At 41.0% G+C, this 27,563-nt stretch overlaps 1 protein-coding gene across 9 annotated transcripts in view; it reads left to right on the top strand.

Annotated features, from left to right (window-relative positions):
* The window catches only part of PAM (peptidylglycine alpha-amidating monooxygenase), a 263,686-nt gene that overhangs the window by 100,897 nt on the left and 135,226 nt on the right, over positions 1-27,563 (top strand). For all 9 annotated transcript variants that reach the window (XM_019532420.1, XM_019532427.1, XM_019532419.1 and 6 more), the window contains exons 2-3: positions 3,364-3,873; positions 5,112-5,232. In XM_019532420.1, the coding sequence (XP_019387965.1) occupies positions 3,782-3,873; positions 5,112-5,232 (213 nt within the window). In that variant the 5' untranslated portion in view covers positions 3,364-3,781. The remainder of the gene's footprint in view (positions 1-3,363; positions 3,874-5,111; positions 5,233-27,563) is intronic.

The raw sequence follows: 27,563 nt of genomic DNA on the forward strand, positions 1-27,563 counted from the left end.
GGTGGAGCCAGGCTTTCCTTGCTGCTCAGCGACAGGCTCCTGCTGGGCCCTGCTGTTGCTGACTGCCTGTGATCTTTGAGAGGCAGTGAGGGGCAGATAAAAATTAATTTTCTAAAATGTTTAAAGGCCCCGTGGGTTGGATAAAATGGGCTGGCAGGCCAGATCTGACCCACAGGCAGTATTTTGCCCACCCCTGGTAATCTGAAGCGATCTTCTATCAGTTTATGATCATTATTCCTAGTCTTCCCCTGGGGTGCTTCTAGTGAACAGGTGTTCTCCTAGCCCCTGATGTTTGTCCCTTATATACTTAAATGCTGTATATACTTAGTGCACCTTTTGTTTGGCTTTGGTTATTTAAGTAGGAGATGCATATGTTGGATTCAAATTTACTCTGAGGTCATTTTTAAGATTTAATTGTTTAGATTTTTTATTTACTTCTGGATTTATTTTTTATACGGCTCTTGTTAACAATCCTGTGAAAGTGGTGAAACCTCATGCTTTAAGGCATGCTTCCCTTAATGTAAATCTAATCTAGTTGTTTGCACAGATTGAAGAATTAAACATATTTGCAGTGAACTTTGAAACCTACTGCATATAGGAAAACTGCATGTTTAAAGATACTGAGTGCTTCAGGTGTGGGAGGCACTGTTGCAGAATACATTTATCAGAAGAGTTTAGTTAAATCTTCACCTAGAATTTGTTCACCAGGATTGCTCCAAACAGTCTCAGATAGTGAGCTGGTTGGTTGGTTTGTTTTTAAAGATAACAATTTCCAGAGATACTTGTTACTGAAAATAGTTTGTCAGAGTTTAGATTATCTGATTTTGGGGGAATAATTTCTAACACTGTGAAATTCTGTATACATATGGACAAACAATCAGGGACTTAATGGAGGGTAGGGATTTACTGTAGAACAGATGATATATGCTAGTGACCCACTCTTATTCACAGTAAACATAACTATAGCAGGACAATTTAGCCTCAACTGGAACTTATTCCACACTTGTCTCTGTGTCTTTCAAGGTTCTTATCTTGGACCAATGGGGTATTCAGCTCTTGAAAGTGAATGTCAATCCTTAAGAGACTTTTTCTCTTTGTCAATTAAAACAAATGCCAGAATTATTAGCTGAAAAGGTGGTTTTATAAGGGAAAAGATGTATTTAATAACTAATAACTTTTTTAAAGATTGAGGTTGTTCATTCTTGTATTTAAAGAAAAATCAAAACATTTATACTAATATTTATCAAATTTGATACCACCAATAAGTCTGAGACAAACTGGGTTTTCTTGCTCTGCCTGTTGTACCTGGGTTGTTTTTTTTCTTTGTAGTAGGGACCCAAATATTTGGACAATGGGTAGTTATGGAGGTATGGGTATGTAAATTGTTACTTAGGTATACTTTGCCTCTGACTTTTGCAGTTAATGATACAAAGAAAATGTAGTGTATTTGAAGAAATTCTATTTAAAATATCATGTGTTATATTATAGCAGCACATAAAAGCTTCATTAATAACTCCCTGGGAAACCATGGGTTTTTTTTAATTTTGTTTGGGGGGGGGAGTGTTTTTTGTTTCGGGGAGGGGGGTTATAGCCTCACTCTGAGAAGAGGACAAAATGCTATAATTGTTTTTCATAAAAGATACCTTATTAAACTTTGAATTTAAGTTGAAGCACATAGGCACGAGTGCTTTTTAAAGAATGTCTGATTTACATGTTATACCAGAATTCTCAGTAAGTTAGACTGTGGAGATGCTTTGCAGTTATTAATGCATAACTGTACACTTCAAATGTCAGTTTATGGCATTCTCCGCATTCTCTTGATGGGTTTAATCTTTGTCTGAGGTATGGCTCTCACATGTCTTATTTTGATGGATGTTGCTAATTTTAGTACTAGAGGTCCCTATGTTTTACTTTTGCATGCCTTCGGTTTACTGTTAAAGATGGCTTGCATCACAAAATTAAGGGTAGAAAATGTTATCCCCCTCTTCATAAGGAGAAAGTCATGGGTGATGCCCATTACCTTGTCATGAAATGAAAAGATTCTGTATTTTGATATTTTGTATAAAAAATTGAATGCAAATCGGGTGTAACTATCAAGCAACTGGCAAGTCGCCAGAGTGGCTTTTAGTGTCCATTTGAGCACTCGTTTCATTTAGATGTCTATTCACTTCATGTTATCTGGATCACATTGGCATGGAAACCATTTAACAGTGATTTAAATTGAATGTTTAATTTCAGAACTCTTGTTTGGCATTTATATTCTTTATTTTGGTCTTCAGTTCTGTACTTTGTTTTATGAGTCTTCTTAACTAGTATCTGATTCGTCTGTCTTGTGACTGATGAATAGTTTATTCTTTCACATTTGTTTTATTGAAAGCTGTGAATCATACTTTAAAACCCTTTGTACTGTATTTAAGATGGGATTTTTGCCTTCTAGGAGTGAAAAATTCATTATAGAACACCTCCCTCCCACCCCAGAATGTTTGTGGGAGAAAACAACCTAGCAAGCAGCGGCATTATTGCCCATTATTTCATCGTGACATGTCCTAATCTTGTTAAAAATTAGTCAAATAAAAAAGAAAGATAAGAACCTCATCACCTAAAGTTATTAAAACAAGGAGTAAATAATACTAGCCAATATTGCACTAACATACAAAATATCCAAATATTAATTTAATTTTTGCAAGCCTGGTTTATCTGCCTGCGTTACATTTTGTTATCACACACCTATTAATGTTCCTAAAGTAACTTTTCACTAAACCCTTTGTCCTTTCTCAGCTACTTGATACATGCAGTACATAAAAAAAACTTAAATTAAAATGGATATTATTTCATATTTCAATAATATATGGAATGAATAGGGTACCATTCTGCTGTGTGTTAAAGATTTTGTTGCGATATGAAGCATTTTGATTTTCTAAATTTTCAATAGCTGCAGATATTCTTCAATATAATAAAACATTTTTATTTATGACCCTTAGTGGTTGTCATTAGTTCTTTTTCTGCTAGCATGTTTATCAGATTACAAAACTGTGTGTGTACATAGGTATATAAAATATAATATGCTTTTCTTGTATTTGTTTCTTGATAAGTTGCTGGTTCTAAGTACGTATTTATCTTTTCACATGCTACTTGGCATCTTGCTTTTGACTAACTTGCTCAACCTAAAAAATGTCAGATTTTTCATTTCTTCTGTATTGGTATGCGTCAGGGAGCAAGAGATCAACAAGACTTGGTGCATTCTTCATTGGGTTGGGCTAAAGCTTATGAAAGTACTAATGTACTAAAAAGCCTCAGCAGGGATTTGCTGAGGACTAATGCTGTAATGTGTTAGTCATTCTTTATCTGCTTCTATTTTTACAGGTTCTGAAGGATGACTGACGCTGGTTTCTGTGATGCCACTTGGAGCCTCTGTCACTGTGGATTGATAAGTAACCTGCAGGCTTAGCAGTACAGCAAGGGGAAAGCATCAGGAGTATCACTTCGCTTCAGCTCCTTAACTGGACAAAAAAGTACAGTGTCACCTATCTGCAAAGGAAGATTTCTCAACTGATTTTTGCAGCTAATAAAGACAACATAGCATCATCCACCTTCCTGATTTACAGTGCATCACCTTCCAAGACAGATGGTCTGTCAAAAGCTGTAGGAAGCCTGCAGAGCACACAATAATGAAGTAGTGAATTGATACTGCTGCTGCTGCCTAATTGTCAGGATCACAGCCGATAGAGCCGCACTGCCCTTTTTCTGCTCCCTTAATCGGGCCAGAAACAGCAGGGTGGACATGGCTGGCCTCGTTAACAACCTGCTAATACTGTTCCTTGTGTTTCAAAACAGCTGTTTGGGTTACAGAAGCCCACTTTCTGTCTTTAAGAGGTGGGTTATGCAGAAAATATCTTTGGTGTTTTCAATGCATGCTTTGTAGTGATGCAACCACTTTGAATAGTGCAAGTTCTAAAAACTATCTACTACCTAAAATTATTTATTGACAAAATAGATTGCTTTGCTTTGTAGCTAACTTTTGAACTGAAATTGTCTGCAGTTCTTGAAATTACATTTGCTATACCAGAGTCTTCGAAGACAGGAAACCTATTGTACTATTACAGTGGTGTTTTAAAATATGGATCATCCACATAACAAATGGATAAAACTATGTATTGAGATTTGCATATAACCATAGGTGTTTTTGAGACTACAGTGAACAAATAAATATATTGTACCTGCTCCAGTACTAAGCATGCTGGCTGAACTGGTGTCTTTGGTGAAATGAATCAGCTGGTTTAAAATCAGGAATCTGTTTTTATTTAAGTCTTGAATACCAAGTTAAGTAAGTGAACTTTGGGGGTAGTGTGTATGTGGAAGAGGGGTGGGTGGAAATAAACTGAGAGAGCTCAAAAACACAGCACTGTATACACAGTGCATACTCCATGATTACCAAGTTAAATAATCAGTCAGTTTGCATCACATTTCAGATGTTTTTGCCTTATGGTTTTGCTTAGCAGTTAGTTAAATATTTGCCTTTTATCAGTTGTATGAAGCACTCATTATAGACCCCACTGATGCCTACATACCAAGTTGTAACGTACTGTTCTTTGCTGGCTTGGAAGATATTATAGGTAGATAAGCAACCAGTTGTAACTTAACCATTGCACTTCTAGAATTGAAATCCTCCAAATGTGAAGGGTAGGGAAAAACTGAAATTTTATTTTGGTCAAACGTTAACTCAATTTTAGAACTATGTACAGTTATTTATCCAAAATGAATAGCAGCAGTATGTGATATGTTTTGGCATGGTGAGAAAATATGTCCATATATGCATTTACCTTACATTTTTTACCTATATATATAATGGTTGATTTTTATGGTATGTTTATTTACATGGTTCAGTCTTTTAAAGTTATCCATGTGAATGTCTCCAAAAAATTCAGTGAGTGAATATAGAGAACTTGGTGACCAAATTAGATTGAAAGTCAGTGGGAATTGGGTGTCAAGCTTCCTTAGGTCTTCTGAAAATCAGATTCTGTAAATCTGAATTGTTTTTTTTTTTGTATTTTTTTTAACTTTTAAATCACTTCTAATCAGGATATTGAAACAATCTTTTCCTTCTTTTACAGGTATAAAGATACCACCAGGTCTCTTTCTAATGAATGCCTTGGAAACAACAGGCCAGTGATTCCTCTTGGTCGGACAGATTTTGCATTGGACATTCGCATGCCTGGGGTGACTCCAAAGCAGGTGAGAGGAATACAGCATTTTATTGTACCGGTCCATTGTATTGTAAAAGCTGAGGAAATGAACTTTACTTACAGAATCGGTAACTTTTTCAAAAGCAACAGGCTAAACATTACGGCTGTATTTATATTCAGAGAAATACAGATTCCTTGGGGAAGAGTCTATAATACTAAATAAAAGAGAGAACTTTTAAACGAGAGAACATTTTGTCATTTGCGTAAATTAATTCAGACTATATTATCTTCTATAAACTGAATTGTTGAAGAGTTTGACGCATCAATAGAGTAAGATTCATGGCAATGGAGGATGCATTAAAGTGAGGCAAATGATTTTTTTTAAGAAACCTCCAGCAGTGCTATTAAGGCATGCATTATACATTCCTATAATTGATATGAAGATATACCCATTGGCATTAGAGGTGGGGTGCTGCCTTGGTGGATGCAGTGACAGTGACAGGATCTAATCTGTAAATTTGTTATTGTTGGAGAAACTGGCAGCTGGATGGGAAGGAAGTAGAATACAGCTTACAAACGTATATTTGATGTAACATTTCTGATGCTAGAAATAAGGAAATGACAGTGAACTACCTGAAAAGATATATTCTTTTCAGTATGAATTGCTTACTGTTTGCTGGCCAGGATGATAACACTGCAGGGAATAATAATACTACAATCAAATGATAAATTTAGAAAAGGGTAACTTATTTTTAAGGTTCATATAAAATAATGAAAATCTCTGCTGTCATGTTTACAGGTAGTTTCATTAAGCATGATAAACAATGATTAATTATTTTTTGCAGCCAGGCAGTGCAGGGAATTGTGTGCCATTAAAAGATAGTACTTCTCTTTTTAAAGGGCTGCAGAGGCATGAAAAGAACAGGATGTTGTGCTGCAGTAGATGATGACTCATTGTTGCAGATAGCACTTTCAGAAATACTGAAGAAATGTAAGGCTTTCAGTTATCAGGGAGCACCCCTTTGGAACATATAATTTGAAGTCAGCAGCATCACGTTAATGATTGCAAAACAGAATAAAATTGTTGCTGGGGCCTCTGTGACTGCATAAAAATATTTTAAATTCTTTCTTTTAGAAGGACAAAGAAATCCATGGCATTCTTCAAGCTGCTCATATAGACTTCCGCATGTCTATGTTATATAAGCACAAGGGCCATTAGTTGAGAGTATAAACATGATTAGCTCTGAAGAGGTAATTCTCTTCATGCTTTTGATCTAAAATTTCACAAGAACACCGATGGAGAAGTCATGTCTAGGAACTTTTAGGCATATATTAAAAATATAGCTCAAATATAAAAGTTAGTCAACCCCCCTTAGCGATTTTTGAGCAGGCGTGCAAAAATAAGCAATAACCTATAGTGTAAGTATACTTTAATGGAAGGAGAGAGGAAGAAACCTCAAAAACCCAAATGATGAAGGAAAGTTGGCTTTGATTGTAGTGGCATTGGTAAGCCTTGACCTGTAACTGAAAAAAACTCATTTCGCATCTTCTCAAGTTGTGATGGGATGACCAGGAGATCTAACTCAAGTGTGCTCAGCTGCTGCTTTATGGAAGAATAAATGGGAGAAAAAAAACTTCCATTGTGCCTGTGGGGGAGAGAGACATGTAATCACTCTTACTATCTCACTCTCTTTTGCCTCTTGGAGGAGAGGAGACTTTGGCTCTGGCCCAGTAGCTGCTGACTTGTGTTTTCAACGAATGTGCGTCTGGTGCCAAACTTTCTATTAAAGTCATCCATCTCAGTGGGTATGTAAGGACATTGTTATAGTTTTTCCTAGGGGTCAGAATAGGGGTAAAAGAGGTATGTATTGCTTTTCCAAGTTTCACCTGCAGATTAGGCTCATTTCATGTTACCAAATAGGATCCAGCTGAGTAGTTTGGGTTGTTGCTTGGCTGTTACTTGATTGGAAGGAAACAAAGTGGGTTAGATTTTAAACTACTTTAACTTGTAATGTTAAAATGAGTCATTACTTACAGTAAGTAGTATAGCAGTCTTATTTCTTACCACCTCTTTCATTTATAAGGAATAAAATAGCTAACTCAAAATTCTGAGCTTTTCACTGACAATCTGAGGTAACCCTTCATGAACAGAATTGTATGGTTTCACCTTTTAGAGTTATGACTTTTGAAAATGTATTGCTAGTTTAGTTACCTTTGGGGTACATTCTTGAGGCTTTTATTCTCTAATGCTTAATAGCCAGAGATTTAAATTTGTAGTAAAAAACCCTAAAATTCTGGAAAGCAAGCTTAGTACCCATGGAAACATGTCAACATGGCATATGGGTAAATACTATTTATTTCTAAGCCTCGATTTTTCTCTGCAAAAAAAATCTGCTGTATTGTTTTATGCTATAATTTTGTTACAAACCAATTGGTAAGTTTTGCAATTCTAATAATCAGATTCTTAGTCTGAGTGATATTTATCCCTTTGAAGGCAGCATTTTCTTTTCCTAGCTTCGTGTTCTTCATTAAGGATAGAAAAGTAATGGTACAGGAGTAAAAGCATTCAGGAATATAGCTAAACAAAGAATTAAGGCTGCCATATTGATTATGGGAGACTAAACTGATTTCAGAAGCTAACAAAATCGGCACAAGCAAGACAAAGTTGGTTTTCTATTGATTAAACATCTTAAGTATTTCCATTTCTATCATAATGATTATTTGTCTCCTCCTTTAAAAAAAAAAAAAAAAAAAAAAAAGAAATAAAAGAAAAATGGACAATTATATGTTACCTATGGAGTACTGTATCTTATAATCGACTTTTTTATAATTATATATGAAATTCAAAAATTGTGCATGTTACTCAAATCTACTGAGCAGTAGAGATTTAAATCAAATATTCTTAATTATAGTAACAGAAAGGAACATTATGATCCCCTGACTGATCTACATTGGATATAGCCTTGCATTATCCTAGTAATTTCTGAGCAAACTAAAGCATATAATTTAGGACAGCTAATCTTCAGCAGAAGACTATAGTGAAGAATCTGTCACAGTAGTTCTCAACCTGTTTAGACTTGAGGCACCCCTGGGAAAGTGCCAGCTCCTAGTTGTTACTATTTTTTTTTTTTTTTACTCCAGAAAAATAATAGAGCAATGTTTCTCTTGCAAAGAACTCGGGAATCCCACAACTATGGATTTCAATGTGAAATCTCTGGGTCTGTTTTGTGAACCATGTTTGCAAATCTAACAGTTCTAACACTGTGGCGCCCCGAGGCAACCTTGAAATGATCACAGCACCCTGGTACAGAATTACTGACTTATTGCATCCCTGCCAAGCAGGTTCAGTGGTTATTTACCCCACTATCTTTTATTTTTCAAAAAAAGATTCTCTCTTTATTTCCCATTTATAATTTTTTCTGGATTCAGCTATCAGCTATCAGACTACATTATGATGTTTTCTTGTGTTAGTAGTGATAGACTGTATTCAAGTTGCCATTTGCCCTTCTCTTCCATGAGCTTCTCAAGTCTTTCACTATAAAGCATGTTTCCAGACCTTAAATTATTTTAGTGATCTTTATCTAAACCTTTTCCAAATTACCAGTGTCTTTTGACACCAAAATGATGATTTTGCTAAGGCTGTCTAAATCCCTCTTAATATAGAAATGCCTGTTTATATATGATGTATCCCTATTTTTTTAATCCAAAGATAAAATTAATATCCTTGTCAATAATATCAACAGCAATTTGTATTCGATTGATTGTGTACTTTGTTTCTGACGGGTTTTTTTCACAATAAATGCTGTCTAAGGTACAGCCCTTCATGCTATAAATATGGCCTACTTCTGTTGTTCCTAAATGTATGATTATATTTGCCTTTACAAAAACACATGGCTCTGTATTTTGAGCTTTAGGACTTCTACCAGGGCTGGGTCTCATTATGAGTTGGCAATAACTCACAAGCAGCAAGAATTTTGCTAGAATACTGATAATTTTAAAGTCTGTCAGCCACTGATGAGTTGTTGTTCAAATCCTTAGGCTAATAATAAGCAACACTGTCTTTCCACTATTGCTCAGAGTCCTTAGAAGCACTAGTAATTAGAGTAACTGAAAAAAAAAAAACATTTTAGAGCTTGTAAGTCAAAAGGTGCTGAAGAGATGATGTATTGAAAGGTTGGAGGGTTTTTTTCTCTTTAAAAAGAATACATAGAAATGTGTTCAGGAATTAACCTGACTTCAAGCCTTCCCCATCTGTTGCTTTTCTCTTCGTGAGTATTTTTTCTCTCTGTTGCATGCATAAGAAGTTAAAGCCAGAATCCATACTTTATGAAGCAGCTGAGGTTGAGAAACTGTCAAAATCAGGCTTGTATAGGAAGAGTTTGAGAGTGATTCACTTTTACTCATTTGCTTATCAGAAGTGATGTCAAATTAAAAAATGCCTGGCAGCCTCTAATGTCATACCACTTGAGAGTTGCAGCGTTCAGCATAACAGCAGAAGTGGGACGTTTGAGCTCTTTATAAGAGGGTTTCTTACATAATCCTACAAATGCTTCCTCACTGTTTAGAAAAGGGAAACTGTGGATATTTGCCTCAAATTATGAAATCTCATCAATGACATTTTGAAATGCTACCTGAATAGTGTTTGCAATGCAGTTGGTCAAAGACAATTCAGATCTTTCATGGCAAGGTATCAGATATCAAACTACTGCTTTATTAGTTTTTCTGGTGACAGATTTTTTGGTAGCGTTTATTTATTTACTAGGTCTATGGAAATGTCCAAGGAGGTCAGAAATGTGTGTATAGTATGTGAATATATGTATAACTTAAAGGATGGTTCTCGGATTCAGATGTGAATTAGAATTAGTGATTTAGGAACTGGAGGGCAGATGAGATAGCTGGAGATTTTTTTTGCAAGTATCTTATGTTTGGGAAAGCAAAGTATCCCTTACACTAAGGCACCTGACATCCACATCAATATGGCAGGTTGAAAAAAATAATCAGTTGAGTGGAAGCAGAATTTCAGGTGATAGCAAGAATTCTGCACTGAAGTATCTTTGATTTCTTTATGTCTTTTTCAAAAAGCTTTTGATCAAGTAACTATTTTCTGCTCCCTCACCCCTTGAGTAGAACAGATTACTGTTTCTGAAAGAACTAAGCATTTAGACTTCTGCATCCAAGCATTTAGCTGTGGTGTAGGTTATTATGTTGAATTTGTCAGTTTAGGGACATGTTGTCTGAGTTTCCTCCTTTATTTGGCTCTGACTGCAGAAGTGGGATTACCATTGACCGCTTCAGAAAACTATGCCATCTTTCAGTTTCTACTACTGTGACTTAATGACCTGACTGCTTCACGTGATGCACAAAAGGACCTACCTAAACTGTTATTTTCTTAGACAGACTTTAGAATTATGACATTAGCTTTTGCATGGTAGCTTTAACTTTTCATTAATTTACTCCTGTGCATGAAAACTCCGTAGTTTAAATGTCAAACTGTATTCTTTTATTGGAAGTCTCGACAAGAATTTTTCAAGTCAAAATCTCCATTTTTTTTTCTTTCTCGTGGCAAAATTGTGGGTTACTCCTAATTTGCCATTTTTCAATAGATTAAATATTGTTCGAGTAGGTTTCACAGCCATAGAGGTCTCTGAGCTTCTGTCTTTTATTGTGTATTGGTAAAAGAAAAAGTAGAGGTATGTCTGTTTTCGACCAGGAGAAACCCTAAGCTGCTTGCTTAAGACTTCTCTCCTTGTATGATGGCTCTGATTACCCCCTGGCACCAGTACAGGTGTAGCTTCCTGAGCAAAGACCGGGCTGACACCTACCTCTGAGTCCCAGCCATTTGGTTCCTGACCCTCCTTCTTTGCAGTCTTCATGAACAGGGTCACTGAAGTATAAATTCAGGCAATATAAATCTGGAAACAAATGAAACAGAATAGTTTCCAAGCTAGGCTAATAAATCTGAAGTGATATATTTTCCCTATCAATTTGATAGAGATTTTCATGGGTGACTTTGAGGTATACCTCCTCTCATAAAAGTAAAAACTAACTCCATAGTGTTTAGATCATCTATAGTATTTATTACTAACTATGCAAATACTCTCAGATGATGATTGTCCCAAATTCTCCCCACAGTGGGATTTCACTGGGAGAAAGAATAATATTAGTATGCCATTCTTTGTCCATTCCTTATTCTGCACAATTACAAAAGTGGGAGCACTGCACAAAGATGACCTCATTGAAAACAAGTTTAATCATAAGTCAGCATGGATTTTCTTTAAAGAGAGAATGAACAAAAGTAGATAATTGGATTATTTTTGGTTTGGCTTTGCTTTGTTGGTTTTTGTCCTGTTTAGTTTTGTTTTTAAAGGAACAATACACAAGCAGGAGGGATAGGGGATCAATAAAAAACGTTTAATATGAAAGCTGAAAAACAACACTGTCAGGCAAGTTGAGGGCCGTTTGCATAAGAGTTTGTAAACAGGCAGACAGAAATGAACACATTTGTTTTGTACGCTAACTGCAAGCTTTGGCAAGCCAATAGCTGTTTACTGTTGTGAACATCCACAGTAATGTTGTATGTAATCTAATATGAAATGATGACAAAAAATTGCAGGGTAATTGACATTTGCAGTTTTGAGGCTATTTTGTTCATTAATAGCAGTATTTCCATTAACTGGGAGATAGATAAGTATCAACCACTGGCAGTTTGGAGGATGGATAAAGAGAAATGACTTTTTGAAAATCATTAAAGCCATCAGTTTTTGTGAATTATTTAAGTGAACTGATGAAGTGGGCAAGAATACAGCAGGGTGAATTCAAGTTTGTGGTTATAAAATGTAGTAGCCTGTGAACTGGAGCTGGTAATAAGTAGCACTTTCTTCACTGTATTCCATGATACTTAGAAAGTAATGAATTTTTTACAATATCATGTTTGAAGGAGGGATCTCAACATATTATCCCGGTTAGTAGTATACTTGAGTTAACTGAGATACAGAGATGGCTTTTGCAGCCTGCCATTAGAATAATTTATGTTGGGACAGACCTTAAAAGTCATCTTATGTTATTTACCTGCATTCCAGACTCATGTATATCCAGCCACTTCTTGGAAACCTCTAGTAAGGAAGGAGATTCCATACATTCCTGAGACAACTTTTTTCACTGTCCTTACAGTTAGGAAGTTTCCCTCCTTCCCCTTCTCCCCATCTCCCCCCAGTCTAATCTAAGTCTGCATACAGATGTTCATTTCTATTGGAAGAAATTTCTTTTGGTAGAAAAATAGCCCCAGAACTGGACTATACAGATGTTACTCCTACCTGTCATTAGAATTATTATGTTGGAAGAGACCTTAAACATCATCTTATGTTATTTACCTGCATTGCAGACTGATGTATATCTGGCCACTTCATGGAAACATCCTCTCCCCCCACATCCCCTCCTTGCAAAGCCCATTAATTGACAGCCTGTCCTCTACCCTGCTGAGAAGGGGGCAGGCTGTCCAGTGGCAGTTGGCAACTGCTGAAAAGACAGCCCAAGGAGAATGCCTATGCTCCTCAAATCCTGCCAGTTGGCAGGATGGAAGCATTTTCTTGTGATGGGTACCCTCCTGGTTCTTCTCCCTTGCAGGAAAAATAGCCCCTTCTCTTTGCACTCCTCCAGGCTGACCCGGGGGAGATGGAGGAGTAGTTCCATTCTTCCTGGTCCTCAGGAGGGGGAAGGTAGGCAGATGTTCACTTTCCAGGATAAACTCTCCTGGGCATGATTTAACCCTGGTTGTTACCAGATTATTTTTCTCCTGGAGTGGTCATTTTTGTTTGGGAGAGAAAGCATGAAAGTCTGCATGCTTTTATCTTCTGTCAAGAGACCAGTAGAAACTGAACAAAATCTAAATCTGTTTTGCGGTAATTTATACCCACAGCTTTAAGTGCTGCCTTCTCTTGTAAGGACGAGTAGTTTTACTTGTAACAGCCTTTCAAATTTCTGAAAAGTTGAGTAGTTCTTTCATCTCCTTTTCTCTAGAAAAAACATGCCTAGTTTTCTCAATCTTTCATCCCTTGGCTTTATCATCTTAGTCATTTCTCTCTAGATCTTCTGCAGTTTCTCCTTGTCCTTTTGTAAATGTAGTACTTAGAAATTTGTACATTTCTAGCTGAGGCCTAACCAGTACTGAGTAGCTTGGTATTGTCACTTTAGTAGGTTCTGGTCACAGAGCCCAAAATTGCATTTGCTCTTTCTTCTCTAGATGTAGCATCTTGCATTTGTCTTGGCTGAATTTTTCCTATTGCCCAGATCTCTAAATTATGAAAACTCTTTTGAAGTTCAGGTCTGTCAGTATATATTTTTTCTCCTTTAATTTTTAATTGAGTATTTACACTACTGGTATCTTACTGGACTTGTGCCAACTTGGCTCCAATGGAAACATTTCTGTTTCTGCCTTGGTGGCGTAATGGGGGGCCAACCTTTTTGGCAGGCATGCCATAATTTAACCTTGCACCCTCCCTGAATGCCACTTTGATGCTTTTCATCTGTTTAATTGGCTGCTCTGCTTTTTGCTCCCTGTTCTGTGCTCCCTGCCTAATCCCTTGCTCTGCTTTCTGCTTCTTGCCCTGTCTGCTGCTTTGTACTGCCCATCCACTTCCTGATCTGTTGGGCCACATGCAAAAGCTATACCTGTGCCACTTGTGGCACTTATGCTTCAGGTTAATCACCCCTGGCATAAAGCACAAATGATGAAAGCAACCCAAGAAACAAAACAAACCCTCAGAGAAAAATAAATCATAGCGAATAATAAAGTTGATTAGACTATTCAAACAATGAACAAATAAGAGTGGAATCTACAAGAGTCCCAAAATGCATGTCAAAGATAACCCTCATCTCAAAATAACACCCTTTCTTATGCTGTACTATCTGGAATATCATGTTAAATTGGCCAGTGTGAGTCAATATAGATCAATAATTTAAAAAATATTCACTAATTAAATATCCCATACTTTAAATTACAGCGTACAACCTCTTCCAGTTGTATTTTATACAGACTTGATTTTATGTATACAACTCATTAACAAAATGTTTAAACTGTACCAGACACAGCACAGACTACTTCAGACCTCACTTAAGACCACCTGATATTCAGATGTTGATCCATTTATAATTACTCTTTGCTTCCAATTATTTAAACAGTTTTGTATCTTCAAAAAATAGCTCTTTCTAGCTTATGTTTCTCTAATTTACTTGTGTGTATGTCATGTGGGACTGTGTCAAGTCTTGCTACATCTAGCTACAAAGTTCAGTCTGAAAGCAGTACTTCCAGGTTTTTTTTCTTCCACTCACCCGATTATTACTGAAAATAATAAATTGCACATAACACGAGTATAACTGTGCTAACATACAGTCTTTTGTCCATCAGAGGTGTTTTTCCACTGGTGAACAAGAGTGTATATCTTGATATTATAAAAATCTTAGTCCTTGTTACACATCACTTTGCTATGATGTTATCCTGAAAATGTTGCCCTCATAATCTGTCTTTCCTCTGCTACGGTGTACAAAAGATTAGGTAGCACAGTCCATCCAAACAGTGAAATTGCCTCTGGTTCACAGGATGGTGTGTGAATGAGAGTTGTTTGTTGTTCAGAAGCAGTACTTCAGGCACATCTGTCAAGATCTTTGCATCCAATGTTTCAATTTCTTCAGATTCTTGACATTAAACCTCTAAGTTCACTGTGTTTCCATTAGGCAAGAAGTCAACTATCTTCCATGTTCCTGGCTTGCTTAGGGGATGAAAATCAAGAAGTGTTACTTTTTGACTGAAATTTGTACTTTTATGACCACAGCATTCCCTTCATCCTCCAAGCTAGTTACTAAGGCTGCGCAAAATTTCTCCAGCTGTTTCATTTCGACGCTGTTTTGACTCATTGTGAGCTTGAAACAGCGACATCAAAAACAAAGGGCTTCGAAACAGCCTCGAAACAAAATGAGGAACAGTTGAAACATTTTGGAAGTTTCTAAACATTTCCAGTTTCAAAGCTGAAGCTGGGCTTGCCTGCAGGGAAACAAAGTAAGGACAGGGAGGGGGAAAGAGGCAGGAAGGGCTGCTCTGATATTGACTGTGTAGCTGGCCAGTGATCCTTCTCTGAGGTCCCTTCCAATCCCAGTGCTCTGGGGGAGGGATGGAAAAACAGCATCAAAAGCAACATTGTTTGAACTGGGCTGCTTTCTGCCTTTGGGTCAGTTACTGAGCTGCCTTCCAGCAGCCCAGCAACTTCAGACAGGAAAGGCTACTATTCATTTCCTGCTTGCTAACTGGCAAGTGGGATTCAGCAATACCTGAATTTCCTTTTTTCTTACACCCTATTATTTTATTATTATATTAATTGATTCCTTTCAATGTATTCCTCCCCCACAATCCTCTTCTTGTTTTTGTTTGTTTTGATTCTTTTCAAATCTGTGCTTTCTCTCACAGTGTGCATTTCATTCACTGTGCAGGGAAGCACAGCATAATCATATTGCATATTCTAATATAGAATTTATATAGGAAAACACATGCATACATTTATATATTTTATTTATTACATAAATACATACATTACATAAATACATGTACATGCAATTATCTTAATATCTACATATATTATGTGCATCAGATAGATAACATTACAGAAGAGACAGATTTTCCACCACACCTAGGTAAAGACAAGGTGCTATGAAAAACACCATGAAGTGTGCTGGAAAGGCAGCTGGCAAGCCTTCAGGGATGGGTGGAAGAGGGGGTAGAGGGAGAGCTGTAAGTCCTCCCCCTCCCACCCCCCCCACCCCAAACTGGGACGCAGCCTCTGCTACAGCAAGCAGGCATGAGGCTTCCACTAGTTATACAGGCAGAGAGGAGCAGTGCTAGTGCCACTGCCTGTGCCTGAGTTTGCATCCCCTCCAAGAGCACCAGCCATAACACCTCCCCAACCACCATGACAACAAGCAGCAGCACCAGCATGACAGTCTTGTCCACCCCCATTTCACTTCCCAGGCTGAGCCTTTCTGTGCCAGAGGAAGAGCTGAAGGTCGATATAGATCTCAGTGCCATAGCAAGGGAAATTCTGGGGAAGGAGGGGAAATCATCTGAGCCAGGTCTCCTTCCCCAGAAGGCACTTCAGAAGAGGCTGAGGTATAGGGTGTGGAGGCAAGAGTCTCAACTGAGTCAGCGCCTCCTGTTGCTGTGCCTCTGCCTGCTGAGGAGGGGAAAATTGCAGCATCCACACATGCACCCACACCCCAGAAGTGAGCAGGTAGTATGGTCTAGGATTATGCTGTCTGCCTGCACTGCTGAGCCAAAACCAGTCAGGGCAAGGGAACCACGGGGATACTGATTCATTTCCGCAGGCACCACCCCCTTTCCCCTGCTCCTCCTCAGCCTAGCAGCAGCCAGACCGTGACCAAAGGGAAGCCCCCATCCCCCCCACAGCAGAGGCAGGACACCCTGGAAGACTGAGGGAAAGGCAGACAGAAAGAGGGTTCACATTGCAAGGGTGAGAGAGATCACCCAGAGCACTGGGGAGATGCTTGCTGTGGATGGCCAGCCCTTCTCCTTAGTTGAGCAGCCAGGATTCAGGCAGCTTATGGCACTCATGGCCCCGTCATACCAAGTGCCCACACATACCACCTTCAGCAGGACAGTAGTGCCCTTCCTATATGAGGCATGCAGGGAGTACTTGAGCAAGGAGCTGTGCAAGGAAGGTCCACAGGTGGCCTTACACTTTACCTCAGACAGCTGGAGCAGCCAGGGTGGAGATCATGCACACCTCTCCTCAACAGGGCACTGGTGTGGCCATCAGTGGGCTCTCCTTCAAGCCGAGGTGATGGATGCGTCCCACACAGCAACAGAGCTGAGTGCGATACCATCTCCCAGATCTTGATGATCCTCAAGCCCTTCCTTGAGGCTACCGAGACCCTCAGTGCTAACAATGTCCTCTTTAGCCAGGTGATGCCTGTAGTGAGAAAGTTTCAGAGCCACATGGAAAGTTTCCAGGGGATCAGTGTTTCTGGCTGGGGCAAGCCACTGTCACCAGATGTGCGGGCACTGGTGAGGTGGCTGAAGGAGGGCATCAGGAAATGGCTTGACCCCTTGCGGTCCAGTACAGTCCACATGCTAGCCGCCATGTGTGACCCAAGGGCGAAGGGCAGCATATGCAGCAGCCAAGGCCTGAATCAGTGGATGGAGATGCTGGTAAAGAGAGTCAGAGAGGCAGAACAGTGGAGTCAGGGGGACTTGGAAGGGGGGGATCCACTGTCCCATGCCAGCATGCCATCCACCAGCCAATCTCCTCCTCCACCACAGGTGCTGCCATTGTGGGCCAATGGCATGGCTTCCATGGTGGAGTCCAGAGGCACCAGACCCCACCATCAACCACGTAGTGCTCAAGCCTTGGTGGCTGCCTATCTCACTGAGGACGTGGAGCCACTGAACTGTGACCCCTTGGCCTACTGGGCGAGCAGCAGCCAGATGTGGCTGGATCTGGCCACAGTTGCCCAGGAACACCTGTCCTGTCCACCGACTAGTGTTCCAAGTGAGAGAGTGTTCAGAATTGCTGGTGATGTAATGTGGTGACACCCCACCGCACCTGCTTGGATCCTGGTTTGGTGGAGCAGCTGGTGTTCCACAAGGTGAACCTCATGCTGCTGCGGTTCCCCAAGTTCCAGGTGCAGATGGAATGAATGCCACACTCCTCATTCTGTCCGCACCTATTTCCTTTTTAAAAACCATTTAATGCCCCGCTCTCAGAGCTGGAGGTGGCACTCAGTGCATTCACCAGCCAGCAGGGGAAGAACATGGCCCTGCTGAGCTTCTGTGCCAGGACAAACTTGGAGGTATAGTCTGGGGCTATGGGGAAGGGAGAGATCCCAAGCATGACCGCTAAAACTGCACTCTGCCCAGGTCAGGAGGCCTGGTGGGACTGCTGGCTGTGTGGCAGCCCCAGGAAATGCCAGGACTGAGGATCTATCTGTTGAAAGCGGGGGAGAAAGCACCATAACCTCCAGCCATCACTCGCACACACACTCGCACACTCACTCACTCACACTCTCTCCTGGCTGGGGAAAGCCTGGACACATCATGTTTTTTTACAGGCCTGAGGCTTGCTGGTTGCAGTGGAGTTGTGAGGCTCCAGGTGAGCTCAGCTTAGCTGCCTGGGGTGCCAGTTTTCAGGGTGAAAACCCCTTTGTGAGGCTGAGGAAGCACCTGCAGTTGGTCTGTGTGCTGTTCCTGGATGGAAGGAACAACTGCACACCGGAATGAACGCACACCAAAAATCTGTCGAAGACAGCAATAGAACACCACCTGTCTCCAGTCTCTAAGGCCTGATCCTCAAAGGGAATTTACAAACCATTTTTCACAGAGAAGCCTATGAACTGAACTTCATCAACCTCTTAGGTACAGAAACTCATGGACTCAATATAGACATTGGAATTCTGACACACTACAACCTATCAGACATCGTGATTCCCCAGGTACCTCTCCACTTTTACCTGTGCTGCTACATCCCCTTCCCCTTTCCACCCCAGCCTGTACCTCACCCCCTGGGTTTTTCAACCCAAAAGCTTGCTATGATCTCTTAACTATTCAGTTGGTTTACTAAAAGATACCACATTGACACAATGGACCTTGTCTGCTAGTACCATTTCCTTAGACCAGGGGTGGGCAAAATACGGCCCGTGGGCTGGAACCGACCCACAAGGCCATTCTGTCTGGCCCATGGGGCCTTTAAAACATTTGGAAAATTAATATTTCTCTGCCCTTGATTCCTGTAAAAAATGACAGGAACCAAGGGCAGTAGGACCCAGGGGAAGCCCAGTGGGTTCCAACAACAGTGGGGCCCAGCCAGGGTTTCTGGGCTGGGAGCACGTGGCTGCCCTGGTGCAGAAACCTCAGGTAAGGGCGACCCCAGGCAGGGAAGGAGTGTGTGGGGGGGGGGGAAGCAGCCCCTCCCCACCCATGCCTGGTGCCCCACTCTGCAGATGCTCACAGCCCATGCTTTGGGCCTCACTGGTGCTGTCCCTGGGACATTGGTCCCAAAACATTGGGGACATTAGTCCCAAGATAGTGACCAAGGGGTGGGGCATCTGTCAAGGGGTGGGGCTACCTATGCAGCACTTGACAGCGTACCAAAACTGGGTAAGTGGCCCTCCGCTCAAAATAATTGCCCGCCCCTCCCTTAGATCAACACCCCTAGCACCTGTCTCCGGTCAGCTGAGCAGAAGGACACTGGTCCCTGCGCATGTCTAAGTCCCGGGGCTGGGGCTGGCAGGGAGAGTTCTCTGGCAGCTGCTGGAGAAGAAGCTCCTGCAGGAAAGGAAAGAAAAGCTCTGTAACAGTTTGACTGCCTGAGATGCAGTTAGTGCTACTGTGCTGCTTACTAAGTTATTACTTGTTGTTATTTAAAGTGGTTGACTGGACTGAGGTAGTAGGAGAGGAGAAGACCTCATTGGGGCACACTACTGTGTTGTATAGAGGCCCCAGTGCCAGTGAGGGTGCACCTTAACACACACACAAAGTCACACGTCACAAGTTTTGTTTGTCAGCAGCTTGAGATGCAGTTTTCCAGAAACCCCTGCACCTATTGTCTTGAAACCTGGCAGGCTTCATGGCCTCAGCAGGGGCTACCATGCCTGCTGGTTTCATCCAAATCTACCAAACAGTAATCAAGTTCTAGGCAGTTTCGTGCTTCCCCATTATTCTCTATGGGTGAAACATCGAAACAGTACTGAAATAGCAAAACAGTTTCAACGAAATGAAACAGAACAGTGCTTCAAAATGAAATGAAACTCAAAATGAAACACTATTCCTGTGAAACAACTGAAGTGGAAACAAAATGATGATGTTTCTCACAGCTCTAGTTCCCTGTAAAACAAAGAAAGTAATTTGAAATACAAATTGTTAACAAACGTGTTTTGGCTGTGATCTCCCTTTCTTCCTTCTGACTATTTTTCTTTGACTCTGGTAAATGTCCTTATATTTAAATCAGACTTGACTGGTCTGTAATTTCCCCATACCCTTTTCTTTGCCCTTTTTTAAAGATGGGCGTTATGTTAGCCCTTCTTGAATCCCTTGGAACTTTGCCTATCATGGATGACTTGGCAATATTAATATAGTTACAGTGGTGTTAGGAGCTAGGCCTAAGCTACGTGATGCTGCTGTACCAGTCTGGGAAAGAGGTTTTTATGGCTTTGTCCAAATACTTGTAACAAGCAGCTGAACTCACGATATTTGGTTTCTTGCTACATGTAAAGACTGGTTCATAAGCAGTGATTAGACCACTGCAGACAGGCAGGAGTCAAACCACAGACCAAGTCAGAGGGTCAGGAATCAGTGACTAAGTTACCAGAAACAGGGAAATCCAGTGGCAGGTTGCAAATCATAGGCCGAGTCAAGGTTTGGGAGTCAGAATCCAGTGCTGAAGTCAGGGTATGCCAAGAGCTAGAACCAGAATGAGGAGCAAGAGCAAAGTCAGGGTGTGCTGTGGTTCAGAGCTGGAGTCGGAGAATACCCAGAGTCAGAATTGGAATCAGTGTGAACCAAGAGTCAGAAACAAGTAATAGTATGGTCATCCTGTCCAAATTCTAGACTACAAACAGAAATCCTGTTAATGCCTACATGTTAGAAAAGTAATAAAAATATTCAGAAAACAGATTAGGGGCACCATCAGGAATCAGCAGCGTTTTTGGGCAGAGTGCCAAAAACACCCACAACCTCATCTTGTAAGATTTTGGCCTGCTGGGGCAGAGGCGGGAGGGACGTGAGAGGCCTGATGCTTGTTGTAGTAGTGCAGCCTTGGCCTCTTCCCTGATGTCTGCCCCGAGGCACATGCGCAAAATGCCTTTGAATGTCATGTTCTGGCACCTGTGCCCTGTTTTAATTCTTTACCATTATTTAGACAAAGGAAAATAAGATGTTCTTGGCCTTAATAGCTAATTCCTTGTAGGAAGCAGGTAGAACCATAGCCAAGTCATTTATAATAAATTTATGGTACAATTACTGAAGAATTATAGCTTCTGATTGCATTCTGGCAGCTTCATGGTCAGAACGAAGGAAGGTTTATGAGAAGAAGAATGAAGTTTCATCGCAGGTTCACTAGGTCAAGAGGTACTATATACTTGACCTGTCACCTTTTGGTTAATACAGCCTCTGATGAGAATGATTTAATTTTAATAGTACCTTGCTAAACACTTCTATAAATGCCTTATTTTCTCACATGAAATGTTCACGATTTTCTCTTGAACCAGTTGGGGGAAATTGGAGTGCACAATGTATATGAGAAATAAGGATCCCCATAGGTTTAGAGATTTGGTAGCGGTGGGAATGTTGATTGCCATGGCTCTCGGAGTGGTTCTGGGAACCACAGCAATCAGTGCTGCCACTACCCCCTCTACCACTAAATCGCCAAACCCCTGGGGATCCCTGTTTCTCATAGTCTTTGGACAGACCAGTGCGTGGGGTCAGTCCACAGCCAAACTGTGCATATGGTCTCAGACCTTTTGCCCGGCCCCAGACCTGATATGGGTGTGCTTTGTGAGAAAAATATGGTGTACTAACATTCTCTCTGTTAGTGTTTTAACTCACTTCTGACATAGAAAGTTATATGTGACACAGTGGGCATTCTAAGCCTGAAATAAATCAGCAAATAAGACTAGAGTAAATTTTCCAGTCTTCCCTATCACAATGTGGGCTGGTTAAAAACCTGTTATCTCATAGGTACTTCAGTGTGTACTGTAGGAGATCTATTTTACTGATATTTTTTCTCATATTTAGTTGTCCAGAAATCAAATATGTAGGTACTTCAGACAGCACACTAGGAATATACTAAAATAGTTATAAAAATTGCTGATGAAATTGCATATGCTCTAATGCAACATAAGTTGCATTATTAATGTTGTGGAATTGCAAGGAATGTGGTAGCAGTGCTAAGTTAGATTTTTTTGGGGGTGGGATTTGGAGGGGGAGTTGTTTTTTGTTTTTAATTTGTAAGTGAATATACAGTCTGTGATACTTGCCTAGTTTATCTAGGAAATTTAGTGCCATTATGGTTTACTATTGTCTGAGGCTGCTTCTAGACAATTACTTCATAAATGGACTTTTATTTTTCAGGCTACTGTCAGGTATGGACACAACTATACCTGGAAGTATGTTATTTTTATATTTTTATATGGACATCTGTTAGCTAACAGTGGAAGCAACTTAAATTTTGGCCTCCAAATATTCATCTCAAGTTGTCCTGTTCTTTTTATGTTTCCTGTCATTCTAAAGTGCCTTTATAAACCCTTCAAAGCAGCTGAAAGGCTGATTAATATAAGATAAATATGGCAGCCAACAAGGAAACCCAGCTAGTTTAATGCCAATTTGAATATTAATTATTTTGAATTAACCTAGTACAACAGAGGCTGAACAAAATGGTCTCCTCAGAGAGGAGACAGTGCAGAGTTCAGCACTGTTGCCCTCATCCATTGGTGTGAAGATGCTGCTCCCAACAGAGACATAAGCTGTACCTCATCAATACTATTCAAGAGGTAAAAGACAAGTAGAAGAAGATGGGATTGTACAAGTTTGGTGTGGGATTTTATTTATTTGCCTAATGTGGATATCCCAGACACTTTCTGTATTACTTTTGTGGTACTGTAAATAGGTCATCTCTGTGTACTCAAATAGCTCAAATAACTGTTTAAGGTGTTTAACTTTTAGCTTGCGGACTAAGATATTATACTTTTTGAGGTCTTTGTAGTATAATTGCTCTTCATCATCCCATTTATTCAGTTTTGGTTGTGGTATATAGTAGATAAGGTTTTCTAAATTTGTAATAGGGAAGCTATTTGATTCATTATGTTCCTAAAAAATGACAAACTCCATAAAAGTAAATATCAAGTATGTAGAATTTTTAAACAATACCATTTTGTTTTCTTTTGTTTTGCACTACCAGCAAAACACAGAGTGATAAGAACATTCAGTCCCTGATATTCCAGGGCTCAACAGTGGATAAAATGGTGAGAAATTATTAGATATTAATGATGAAGCCTCTCAAGGTTAAATTATAATTACTCGCTAGAGAAGAATTATCTGAATATGTAAGGAGAAGTTAACAGGCCATAAAAGTACATGAAAGCTAACTTTATGAATAGTCAACAATCATGGCTGTATTAAGCAAAGTAACATTGCTGTATTATAGTCTTTTTACAAGCATATTTTTATGTGTTGTTTGTTCGTTCATTTGTTCCATGTCTCCAAAAATACTTAGAGAAGCTAGGCTAAGGTGGTTCACACTGTGATGTCTTCCGTCCTATTTTTCTGGTAAGTAATTAGTTCACTGGTTAGGATTCGTAGCTCTCATCAAGATTAGGGTTGTAAACCACCTATGTGTTATAAACCATCACAGCAAAGAGCTGAATGGGATTGCAGAAGAGCTCCAGCTATAATTAGTGCAGCATTTATTTCAAAGAGGACTGCTTTTCCAGTCAACCTCATGGGATCACTCATAAGCTTTCCCTGATTGGAGAGACCTTTGAAGTAAAAACTGCGATAAAGAGCTAGACCTCCTTTCTTCCAGTAGTTGGCAACTTTTTCCAGCTGTGGGCTGGAATGACCCAGCCTGTATTGGGGGTAGTCAGGTGGGCGCTAGGACCTGCCCTCAGCTGGTTCTTCTCCACATGGCAGCCTGGGGAGAGCACCAGCAGCCGAAGCCCCCTGCCATCAGCTGCTGCCAAATCCCCATATCTGTAGGCCATATGCCATGGCTCTGTGAACTGTACGTTGCCAACCCCCCCTGTGAATGAAGCAGGTTTCAGACTGCCTGGGTGCCAATTTTTTTCAGTTTGGGTCCTGCCTGGGTGCCAGTTGTTTTTTTCAGACTGCCTGGGTGCCAAGTTTTGATGTATGATAGGATTTCAGTGGTTAAACTGTAGAAGTAGGGAATATGCTAAAAAATAAGCCTGTGTGAAGTGGAAAATATTTGCTTTGGATTCAGCTGATTCAGACAACATTGTTTTGATTCAGAGATTTGGATCACTGTCCTGATTTGATTTGGCCAAATCAGATCCAAAAGTTTTGGTGCAGCTTCCGAGACTCAGCCATAAGCTAAACAGGCAGCTGACAGCTGTCTCCAGCTGTTGGGGTTGGGGTTGGGGGAGGGAGGATGGAAGAGGAGTGCAGGAGGGATTGGGGCTGGGACAGGCTGCCCAGCCAGGGCGGAGGGGCATGTGACTCAGGGAGTGGGGGGTGAGGGATGCAGGATATGGGCGTGGGAGCACTGGGAGTGGGGGCTTTGCCTTGCTGCCTCTTGCCCAGTCAGGACAGGCTGGGGTGGGATGCGGACACAGTTCGCTGTGGAGGGAAGGGGGCAAGCAGCAGCAGACCATAGCCCCCACTCCCAGCACTGCTGTGCTTGCATCCTGCACCCCCTCCACCCCAGCTGGCAAGCGGTAGCAGCGCCCACCCCATGACCCCAGCTGGCAGGTGGCAGCAGGGCAAAGCCCCCACTCCCAGCACTGATGCACTCACATCCTGTGCCATCCCCGACCCAGCTGGCAAGAGGCAGCAGTGTCTGCCCCAGCTCACAAGTGGTGGCAGTGTCTGCCTTGGCTGGCAAGTGGCAGCAGGGCAGAGCCTCTGCTCCCAGTGCTGCCACACCTGCATCCTGTATCCCCCTGCCCCAGCTGGCAAGCAGCAGCAGAGCAGAGCCCCCGTTCCCAGCCCTGATGCAGGCATGGCAGCATTGGGAGCAGGGGCTATACCTTGCCACTGCTTGCCAGCTGGGGTGGGGAGGCAGGTGCTGCCACTGAGTGTGAGCTGGGGTGGGGGGATGGGTACTACTGCTACTTGCTAGCCAGCCCAGGGGCCATGGGTTGCAGGCACGGCAGCACTGGGAGCGGGGACTATGCCATGCTGCCACTTGCCCCTTTCCACCCAGAGCGAGCTGCGCCCACATGCCGTGCCTCCCCCACCTCCCTCCCTGAGTCCTGCACCCCCGCCCCATCTGGGCAGCTTGTCCCAGCCCCCATCCTTCCCTCCCTCATGCCCCTTCCCTCCCCCAGCCCCAACAGACTTACCAGCTGTAGGCTGCTTGTTTAGTCTATGGCTGAATCTCCAAATTGGCCAAAGCTTTTCCAAATAGATTCGGAGCTTTTAATTGGTCTCCTGATTCTATTTGGATTCAGAGATTTGATCCCCAAATCAGGCCAGATCTCCTCTGAATCATGTCAGCTACAGAAGCTTCACACAGCCCTACTTAAAACCTTCTGTTTTCTTTAATTTCTGTAAAACTTAACATATTTCTGCACAGAGAGGAAGCCCATGTGCATATATGAGTACAGAAGAGAAAGAAGGAGACAAATGTAGAAAGGATGGAGAGTACTGTTGATGATAAAATTAGTATCTCACATAAGATTTTTCCAGCAGAAGTATGTGGGAGACCAGTGGCTGGAGGGAAACTGCCAAAACCGGTTTTTTCTTAGTCTGATAGACTTGCTTATTTGTTCATCTTTTCTACATAATTAAAGAAAAGCCTGCCTTCTCTGCCAGACAGAAATCCTAAAATGCCAGTAGAATTTTTCAAGACAAGGTCTAGGTGTTTGCTCAACTATGTGTGCCTTCTCTTCTTTACCTTTCATTGGAAATGGTTAGAAAAAATTGGAAGAAATTTAACTGATTCCTTTTGTATAGGGGTTCATTCATTGTCTGGCCTTTCTACCACTGAAGAATATAGTTTGGCAGGCAGGCTGGTTTAATGGAAAAAGGTTTCAGGGTATAAAGGCATGCTGCATGCAGTATTGCATTGTAACAGTTCAGTAAAATGGTGTGATACAGGAATCGTCTTCAAATATTTTCCAAATATTTCTGACCTGCTTGTCCCTTGATTTGCAGGCTTGTTGTGTCAAAAGAACTCTGCTGGTCAGAGCCTTCTATTAGTGTAATGAAACAGTTGACAGGTAAAACAGAGCTGCTTCAGTTGCCGGAGGCACTGCTTCTGGAGAACAGGCCATAGACAGCTGATGCAGGGCAACATAATTGACAACTGGGAGAGAGAAAGGGAGAAACACTGGATGACGTGAAGAGGAACAAAGCCTTAAGAGATTTTTTTTATAATATTCTGTTTCTTTATGTTATGGAGTGAAAGAGCTATCTTCAAAACTTATTCATATATGGAAAGGTAGCAGCTGTGGTATGGAAGACGTGAACTAATTGATCTAGGTTACAAGAAGCAGTACAAAAATGGCTGAGAAGTATTTCTGCTATGTGATAAGCTAAACTGAGTCCTTTGCTAAATTGCTAAGAAAGAGAGAAGGAAAGCTAAAATTTTAATGAAAGTTTCTAAATGCTAGATGTGGGGTCTGGTAAACTGCCTTGCATAATGAATCAGAGCAAAGTTTAACCCATACAAAAATAAAGCTTGCCTGCCTTTTAAGATATATTGCCAACCTGAGGTCAGGTGTGTAGTTTGTCCCTAGGTTCTGTTAAGGGCCATGCCAATCTGTAGTTGAAGTGGCTTTTTATTTGTAAAGAGTAGAGGGTTTTTTTCATGGACCTTTATAATTTAAAACTATGGAGCCTCACACAGTTCTAAGCATTCAGTGCTGTTCAGCATTTTTAAGCTGGACAGTTCCCAACAGTGCTTTATGTACCAGCAAAACTAAGTTGAACATTATTGTGATCCTTTTAACTTAAGCTTGGCTATTTCTTTAGAACTGACAGAGTAAAGAGCATGGGACCCTATACCAATGGCTCTAATTTAATTTCATTTACTGTTTCTCCCTCTTCCATTAGGTTACTCTCTGAACTTTCTAAGACAGACTAGATTAGTTAGGAGCTCAGGGCAGTGAGCTAAGATATAGAGCATTTTGTTGAAGGACTGTATGTAAAAAAGGAATGCATGAGAATGCATGAGAAAAAGTGGGGAGGCTGATTAATTGTGTTGAGATGTAAACCTGGACTAGGATACTGATAAAAGTAGAAGACACTGTAATATTAGGGAGGAAAAAACTAGGCGACTGTGGCATTGATGCCTACACAGTCAGATGGATTGCAGATTGGCTCAAGGATTGTATTCAGAGGGTGGTGGCGGACGGGTCATATTCGACCTGGAGGGAACTGGGCAGCGGAGTCTCCCAGGGCTTGGTCCTGGGGCCTGCGCTGTTCAATTTCTTCATCAGTGATTTGGACGACGGGGTGAATTGCAACCTATTTAAATTCACTGATGATACCAAAATTTGGGGTGAGGTGAGCATACTAGTAGGGAGGGAAAGACTGCAACAAGACCTGGATAGGTTACAGGAGTGGGCTGACATAAACAGGATGTGTTTCAATACTGACAAGTGCAGGGTGCTGCACTTAGACAGTAGAAACCAGCAGCACACTTA

The sequence above is a fragment of the Crocodylus porosus genome, unplaced genomic scaffold (genome assembly GCF_001723895.1).
Source record: "Crocodylus porosus isolate Cpor-Errol unplaced genomic scaffold, CroPor_comp1, whole genome shotgun sequence".
NCBI lineage: Eukaryota > Metazoa > Chordata > Crocodylia > Crocodylidae > Crocodylus > Crocodylus porosus.